This window comes from Garra rufa, chromosome 21 (assembly GCF_049309525.1).
Source record: "Garra rufa chromosome 21, GarRuf1.0, whole genome shotgun sequence".
NCBI lineage: Eukaryota > Metazoa > Chordata > Actinopteri > Cypriniformes > Cyprinidae > Garra > Garra rufa.
In genome coordinates, this window is record NC_133381.1 from 38,475,294 (window position 1) to 38,484,210 (window position 8,917).

The 8,917-nt window shown below is 35.8% G+C and overlaps 1 protein-coding gene across 1 annotated transcript; it reads right to left on the reverse strand.

Annotated features, from left to right (window-relative positions):
• Positions 1–84: 84 nt before the first annotated feature.
• On the reverse strand, positions 85–8,704 carry tpp1 (tripeptidyl peptidase I). Its single transcript, XM_073827081.1, has 13 exons — positions 8,617–8,704; positions 8,252–8,323; positions 7,992–8,131; positions 7,764–7,914; positions 7,567–7,688; positions 6,204–6,382; positions 5,871–6,069; positions 4,890–5,078; positions 4,350–4,422; positions 4,137–4,257; positions 3,475–3,633; positions 2,322–2,447; positions 85–1,076 (listed from the first exon to the last, which is right to left on the reverse strand). Exons 1-13 carry the CDS (start codon positions 8,634–8,636, stop codon positions 939–941), a joined length of 1,689 nt encoding a protein of 562 aa, XP_073683182.1. The 5' UTR covers positions 8,637–8,704; the 3' UTR covers positions 85–938.
• Positions 8,705–8,917: the final 213 nt, after the last annotated feature.

Here is an 8,917-nt window from a genome sequence, read left to right on the forward strand (position 1 = left end):
TGCAAAATTGTAATTTGCAATTCTGCAAACTACAATTCCTTCTTAAAAGCATATTTTTTGTGTTTCAGAACAGTACTAAAATACTTCAATTCAAAACTGGCATAAGGCATTTATTTCAAAATAAAAACTTTTGTATTTTTCCCAAGCAAAGAAACCAAACACATCAGTCTTCAAAATATTCATGAACCTTTCAGAGGGAGTCCTGAAGGCAATGCATCTTTCAGAAAAAAATAAAATAAACAAGTCAGACCAGTTGCTCAAACAACATTCAGTGCACCAGACGTCTATAGAAAAACACTGTCAATCTTACCAACGACTTAGTAATTCAGAACAACAAATCCATTCAACATTTCATTCCCTGAGGATCTCTTTACAAATCTATGAAGTCAACCCATTAAAAATGTCTGAAACAGGACATTGGTTTATGCAGCTCTCAAGTAGGTTCAATAATTAGGCTGGTTTCATCACATGCTACATTTAAACCTTGGAATATCCTAGATTTATGATAAAAATATCTATTTAAATCGCAAATGTATTATTAGGGCATATTGCACTTCATCAAACATGGTCTCTTGGGAAAAAAACAATTCGATAAAATTCATTTTTTTTTTTTTTATGTCACTCTTTTGTTTAAACCAAAGAAGCTTGTGGTCTACACCTGGAAACCCCTAATCCTTCACATAACAACAAATCAACCTCATAAAAGAAGTGAAGTCGTATAACCTGTTGGATGGGAGAAGAACTGTGGGTGAGTTAATCAACTAGTCATCAAAGGTTCAGTTTACACTGAAACAATCATTATTTTGTGAACATGATACTTAGATGATTGATTGATATGATTACACAATGCATCATTGAAATGCTTCAACAAACAAACAAAAAAACTAATATATTGTAGGTGGATGTTTCTTTTGCAATCTGACTAAACAGGCAGCAGCTCAATCCATAAGAGCATTAAGAAAAACAGGATAATTGGGTGTTCCCCATCCCGTTACTGGATCCCATGAAGACGAGGCACAGAAACCCTTCCCTTCAACTTTATCATCCAGACAACTCAGGTGACATCCCTCTGTTACCTAAGGGTCAGAGGAGAAAATGCTGTTAAATCAATTTGCTAGGAGTATATGGTTACTAAAGGTATTAATTGTCACACTTGAGCTTCTAGTTACACAAGCTCAGTTTCACAATGTGTGTGTGTGTGTGTGTGTGATGAATGGGGTTGACACAAGGGGCACTACAGCGAGTTTTCCATATCCTGACATTTTAAATATGGATTTTGTAGACACACAGGTGCATCTCAATAAATTAGAATGTCATGGAAAAGTTCAGTAATTCAACTCAAATCGTGAAACTTGTGTATTAAATAAATTCAATGCACATACTGAAGTAGTTTAAGTCTTTGGTTCTTTTAATTGTGATGATTTGGCTCACATTTAAGGAAAACTCACCAATCTCAACAAATTAGAATATGGTGACATGCCAATCAGCTAATCAACTCAAAACACCTGCAAAGGTTTCCTGAGCCTTTAAAATGGTCTCTCGGTTTGGTTCACTAGGCTACGCAATCATGGGGAAGACTGCCGATGCGACAGTTGTTCAGAAGACAATCATTGACACCCTTCACAAGGAAGGTAAGCCACAAACATTCACTGCCAAAGAAGCTGGCTGTTCACAGAGTGCTGTATCCAAGCATGTTAACAGAACGTTGAGTGGAAGGAAAAAGTGTGGAAGATGCACAACCAACTGAGAGAACTGAATTTGGCACCTGCCCACACTGCCAAAAGCACCAAAAGTTGGTAAAATGAGCATGGTGTTGGTGTGCTTGACTGGCCAGCAAACTCACCAGACCTGAACCCCATAGAGTATTTATGGGGTAATGAGAAACAAGAGACCAAAAAATGCAGATGAGCTGAAGGCCACTGTCAAACAAACCTGGGCTTTCAAACCACCTCAGCAGTGCCACTGACTGATCACCTCCATGCCACGACGAATTGAGGCAGTAATTAAAGCAAAAGGAGCCCCTACCAAGAATTGAGTACATATACAGTAAATGAACATACTTTCCAGAAGGCCAACAATTCTTTATTGGTCTTATGAAGTATTCTAATTTGTTGAGATAGTAAATTGGTGGGTAAAAGAACCAAAGACTTAAACTACTTCAGTCTGTGTGCACTGAACACGAGTTTCACAATTTGAGTTGAATTACTGAAATAAATGAACTTTTCCATGACATTCTAATTTACTGAGATGCACCTGTAGTTCTGAACGCAGGAAAAAGTCTAAAAGAGTGGCTAATATTAAAAATGTTTTTAAACACTTACATCAAAAAGACCATTGCCTTGCAGTTTGTAAAGGCGAGGGTTGATGAATCCTAATGAGGGAAGACCCTTCAGGAAGCGCTGGTCATTTATGAGGGACAGAATTCCACCCACTACTGGAGTTGATGCCTTTGAAAAACATTCAGATTGCAAAATATTAGACTTTACTGGGTAACGTATTGTAACCAAAGCGGTACTTCATATTGTAAACTAAAATGTTATACATTGGTTTATCAGAACTGCTGAAATGTTTGGGGTCAGTAAGGCTTTAAAAAATATATATGTTTTTGAAATAAGTCTCTTATGTTCATTAAGATTTGCATTTATGTGATCAAAAATACAATAATTTCTTATTAATAATGTTAAAAAAAGGTTTTGCAGCTTATTTTTGTGGAAACTGGGATACGTTTTTTTTCCAGGATACTTAGAAAAGGATAAATAGAAAGCATTTGTAACTTTCAAAAAGTTCTCTATAAATAACTTTACTGTCATTTTTGGTTAATTTATAAATATCTGTACTGTTATTTTTGATTAATTTAATGAATCCTTGCTGAATAAAAGTATCAATTTCTTTAAAAAAAAACTGACACCAAATTTTTCTAGTCATAAAATCTTAGTATTGCACACTTAAAGTATACACAGTTTCTTCTATTTTGCATTTCTACAACAATTCTAGTATATTCTATTATGTAATCGAAATAGCCTTCATGGGCTATAGGGCCCTATGAAATCCGTTTTATTTTTTACCAAATTCCTTTTCCACTTTTTTCCTTTGTCCTTTTTTTTTTTCAGAAACACTGTTGTGTATTTACATTTTCCTGGTAAAAAAAATTTCTTTAAGAATAATGTTTTAAAAATTTTTCTAGCAGTAGTAGTACTAGTAGTCACAGTTTCTTCATATTAAACTGAACTTCTATTTTGACAGGTTGCTGTGAAGACCTTTACGTTTCTGTATATGATATGATCATTTTTTGTCTAAAGAAATGGTGAAATGCTCATGAAGTGCCTCTTAGAGTAGTTCTAAAGACAATGTTTTTGTGTTCATGTACTCTTATGTTGAGTGGCAAGATTCCACAATCACGGAAATCATAGGGTCCTACTGTAATATAAGTGCACTAGCAAGCCAAAACCCATCGTCTTTGTATTATTTACTAACCGAAGTTCCAGAAACCCATGGTACAGGTACACGGTTAGTAACAACCCAGTAGTTGTCAGAGAGTGCAGCTAGATCTGGATAGGCTCTTCCAGTGGTGTTGAAATATGTCTGAGGAGGAAGAGGCTGAACACTTTTCAGATACGCTTGTACAGCACCAACCTACAGAGAACAAAGCACAAAAGCCTTATTTGTCAGTCTTCAGAAATAAGCAAACAGATAAAGACACTCTCACTGAAAAACTGACTTCAGCTACTTTAATAATAGGGTGGAACTTCAAGGCCTCTGCTTACAAAAGCACAGTATGCAAAAGATCTGCATGTATGGAATATACCCAGGTGACCTACATTTACTTTCCCTTTCCACTGTGAAGTGATTTTTTGTAACTATGATCAATTTTTCCAACTCATTTTGCCAAATAATATTAAAAATGCAAGTCAATTTTATTTCCAGTTTGACAGCTGTATTTAAAATGCTGACTGTAACATGCAATATGAGGTCATGGGACAAAAATCATGAGATTATGTGACAAACATCTTATGCAACTGTTTAAAACAGGAAATAGTGGCTATTTCAGCTTCTTAAAAAGTAGACTATTTAGGTGCATTCTGCAGTTTTTATTAAGCAGCAAGATATTATTTGATTCAAAACAGCAAAGGCTTTACCTGATAATCTGGCATTGCAAACACATTACTAAAGCCACCTCCACTGATGTAATCTGTGACCTCGTAGGTGAGTTTGAAGGGGTTCTTGAAAGACGTCCCACCCACAGTGGTCACATAGGGACTAGATAGGGAAGAGGTTCATTTCACACATCAACTATTTTTCAATATAGAATGTATCAGTGTTATACAGGTTATTTAGAGAGCAGTGTCTACCTGGATGCAGGAAAACTCGGCCTAAAAGCATTTCGCTCCTTGGTCAAGTGTCGGCAGCCTGCTCCACTGTCACCTGCATCAAAAAACACACACAGAGCATCTTATTTTTGTTTGCTTTGTGCACAAAAATTATTCTCATAGCTTCATAAATTTAAGCTTGAACCTCGGTCATCACATGGTCTATTTTAATGAAGTCCTTACTAGCTTTCTGGGCCTTGAACGTGTGGCTTATTAACATGCACAAAATAAAAAGTTTATAATATTTAGGCAAAATAAGAAAAATCTGTTCAAAAGTTTTCACCCCTGGCTCTTAATGCATGGTTTTTCCTTCTGAAGCATCAGTGAGTGTTTGAACCTTCTGTAGTAGTTGCATTTGAGTCCCTCAGTTGTCCTCAGTGTGAAAAGATGGATCTCAAAATCATACAGTCATTGTTGGAAAGGATTGAAATACACGAAAATGCTGAAAAACCAAAGAATTTGTGGGACTTGAAGGATTTTCCTGAAGAACAGCTGTTTCTGCATAGATTTTCATTATCTTACCCGAAGCAAAGAGCATGGAAATCCCTCTGAGGCCAGCTTTCATGAACTCATTGTTGATGCGGTTCATATAGGCATTAGATAGGCTGTCCTCATCATCTCCATAGCTGATAGTGTGGACCCAAGGCACTGCAGACATGTTGCTGAGCAGCAGCATCCACTGAAGGAACGGCTCCTGAGATTCATGACGACCTGTAACCGAGACCAAAGTAAAGTGTGTGATCTTCACAATGCATAAAGTAAAATAATCTATTCAGAAAAAGACCCAACTGAGGCACCAAAATCAGGTCATTTGAGAAGATCAATACTGAATTTGACTCCAAGATCTAGATGAGTTTGAAATTTGGAGAAGTTTAAATGGAGGAAGTGTTATTATGGTTTATGGACTCATATCTTGACAAGAAGCAACAGTTTAAAGTGATAACTCACCCCAAAAGAAGGAAGGAAACACAATGCATTAAGAGCCAGGGGTGTAAACATTTGAACAGAATGAGGATGTGTACACTTTTCAGATTTTGCCTAAATATCATATCTTTTTCACTTAGTACTGCCCTTCAAAAGCTTCAGAAGATACTTGTTTCCCAAAAGACCAAATAAGTTAAAGCTACCCTGATACTCAAATTTAAAAAGGTTTCATCCCCAGATCTTAATGCATCATGTTTCCTTCTGAAGCATCAGTGAGCATTTTAACCTTTTGTAACAACACAGTATTAAGCATGTGTTCAATTTTGAACAGGGTAATTTTTATAAATTTAACTATAAATTTTTCTTGTTGACTATATGTAAACATATTTATGTGAAATATCTTATTCAGGTCAGTACTAAATAATAAAAAAAAACATGCATTTTGTATTAACCCTCTTATTTTGGTTAAAAATTTACAAGATGTATATAAAACTTTGACTTCATCTGCATATAATTTTATAAATCATAATATCAATAAAAACTATAATAGCAAAAATAAAACTGCCACTGAACACATACCTGGATTTGTGAAGACCCATGTTGAAATGTTTGCTCCACTGCTCATAATATACTCCACATCCAGACTGGCCTCAATGCCAGCTTTCCCACCGCCCTGAGTGCCCACGACCCGCTCTACAGCTGACATGTGTGTGAACCCTCTAGCAAACAGACTCATAAACTCAGCCAAGTCAGCAGGGTGGTAGTACTGCTCCAAGAACTAGTTAGGGAAGATATTAGCCGCAACCATGAAGAAGACTTCAGAATTCTGTTCATATAATTGAATTCATGGATTTACCACTGTATACATTTAAGCAATCGGTGAAATCTCAACAGTAAATAGGTGAGGTGTACCTGTGCTACTGCCTGACTGTTGTTAGTAGCAGTGCCCACATCTTTTGCAGTAAGGTTGTAGCGACTCCTAATGACTGAAGGGGTGACACCCAAATGAAAGCCTAATCCTGAACGTCTTGCTCCTTCCCAGCCTTTACTGATATCCTTTCCTTTAGGTGGAAAACGGTGAACACCACCCACTAAAAAGATTTAAAACAACAACAACAACAACAAAAATCATGTCATAGTGATTACTTCAAAGATTTTCAATTAGAAACTGAATTACTTTATTTTATTCGTTTTTACTAGGACAAAATAATGCATGGCATTGTAAAAACTAAAAAGCAAGCAGTATTTTTTAATTAAAGGTATTATGGTTTGTTTTTTTTTTTTGCAAATGGAACAGTTCATTGAACCTTTAGACAAAATCTTTAAAGTATCACTTTTGTCCTGAACTGCCCGCTGCTCTTCAGAAATATTCTTCAGATCCCACAAATTCTTTATTTTTTTCAGCATTTTTGTGTATTTGAACCATTTTCAAAAATGACTATGGTTTTGAGATCCATCTTTTCACACTGAGGACAACTGAGGGACTCATGTGCAGCTATTACAGAAGATTTAAATGCTCACTGATGGTCAAGAAGGAAACGCAATGCATTAAAAGCCAGGGGGTGAAAACGTTTGTAATTTGAAGATCGGGTAAATTTAACTTATTTTGTTTTGTGGGAAACATGCAACTATATTCTAAAGGGCAGTTCTAAATTAAAAAAATAAGATATTAAGGCAAAATAAGAAAAAATCTTCATTTTATTCAAAAGTTTTCACCCCCGGCTCTTAATACATGGCCTTTCCTTCTGAGGCATCAGTGAGCGTTTGAACCTTCTGTAATAGTTGCATATGAGTCCCTCAGTTGTCCTCATTGTGATTCAGTATTAAGAATCAAGTGTATGTAAACTTTTATAATTTTATATTGTGGACTATATGTAAATGCCTTTTTATGTGAAATCTCTTATTCAGGCAAGTACTAAATAAAAAATTAACATGCATTTCGTAAGATCCTACTTCATTTTGTTCAAATAATTAACATTTTGCAGATTCTGCAAGGTGTATGTAAACTTTTAACTTCAACAGCACACCTTAATATTAAAAACGGCATACAAATATCATTATTCATAACTTTCAATAATATGTATTAGTATAATACCATATAAATAGTTTTATGATCCAAGCTCTGTAGCTTAAATTGTGGAGGTCAAAACAAATGCAAAGTCAATGTTTTGATCATGTTGATCATTTAAAGGCATTAGAAATGCATGCATTAAATATTACAAAGCAGGCTTGTAGGATGGAAGCTGAAAATTAATTTGTGGTGTCAGCTGCTCACCAAAGTCTAGATGCTGATGCACATCTTCATGAACAGAGTATAGAGATGTTGACCTCAGCAGAGTTTGTGAACCTCTCTTGTAGCGGTGAAATTTAGCGCCGCGGAGTAATGCTTCAGCCACTCTAAGAAAGACAGATAGCAGATGAGAAACTGATCTCATTTTTGTGGTCAATAAATTTCACTCAAAATGTCCTTACTGCACAGTCATGACACATTGAAGAAAGTCCCGTGTTAGAACTGTCTGACAGTTTTTGACCCCATGACCCTGGAGCCAATTCTGCACTACTTTCTCGGTCAGCTGAGATGGCTGCACAAGATCAGCCACTTCTTCCAAACTCAGATACTTCCCTAAAAAATGAATGAGAAAATGAGAACTCATTTCTTTATTTGATCATCTGGATTGTAACAAATGAAAGGCTCGATACCATATTGATGTGAATCGGGATTCGACACTAGTTTCAGTAATTCTTCCATCTGGTTAACATTCTGCTGCTTTAGTGCAAACGTAAGTTCCACTTCCTCCAAAGGTCCAACCCGTTCAACTAGAATCCAGTCCTCAGGTATGCTAAAACATTGGGAATAACATTGTTCAAGGGCTATTTAGTGTAAATAACATCAAAAGTGAGCAATACAGTTTATAATTTGTACTCGGTCATCATTAGATAGAGAAACGCAAGGGTCTTACGAAGCATCTTGGTCAGCCTCAAGCATCTCCCCATTGGTGAGCCAAATAAAGCTCAGGACAAAAGCAGCAATCCTGTTAAAAATAAACACTGTCACTTTAAGAACCCACTTTAATTCAAAATAAATTTTATGGCTAACAAAAGGCACTTTTACAGATTTTTTTATCGTTTTAACTCCAACTATAAATAATAGCCAACTTAAATAATTAACTAGAAAGCGAACTAAGAGTAACAAGAAACTACGTCCCGACCATCTGACCTCCAGAGGTGAACCGCTGTCTGTGAGATTTACAAACAGTTTCTGCAAATGTGATCAATAAACTACGATTAGCGTAAGATAACTCGATGTAAACAAATACGTACTCACCGCATTGTTTTCGCGTTCATGTACCCTGATATCTGAAAAACAACACCAATGTCTGTGTCCTAATAATGTACTGATCATGTGACAGTCACGTGACCATCAGCTGATCTTTTATTTGGACCGAGGAAGTATGGTATGTGCAGGAATTGTAGGCAAATAAAAACTCTGAAGAGAAGCAGATAAAACTTTTTTTTTTTTTTTTTTTTTTTTACAGCGATTTTATAAAAAAGGATTACAGTTTATATAAATTATTATTGTTTGCAAATTTTAACGGGAATTTTTTTTATTTGTGGCTATTGCTACA

Excerpts from the sequence above, each read along its gene's own strand:
- tpp1 (XM_073827081.1), bottom strand. The coding sequence starts at position 8,636 with ATGAACGCGAAAACAATGCG. Across the intron at positions 6,070-6,203 it reads ACAGTCAGGCAGTAGCACAG|TTCTTGGAGCAGTACTACCA; the intron begins GTACACCTCACC and ends TTCCCTAACTAG. Across the intron at positions 4,258-4,349 it reads CCGAGTTTTCCTGCATCCAG|TCCCTATGTGACCACTGTGG; the intron begins GTAGACACTGCT and ends TTCCCTATCTAG.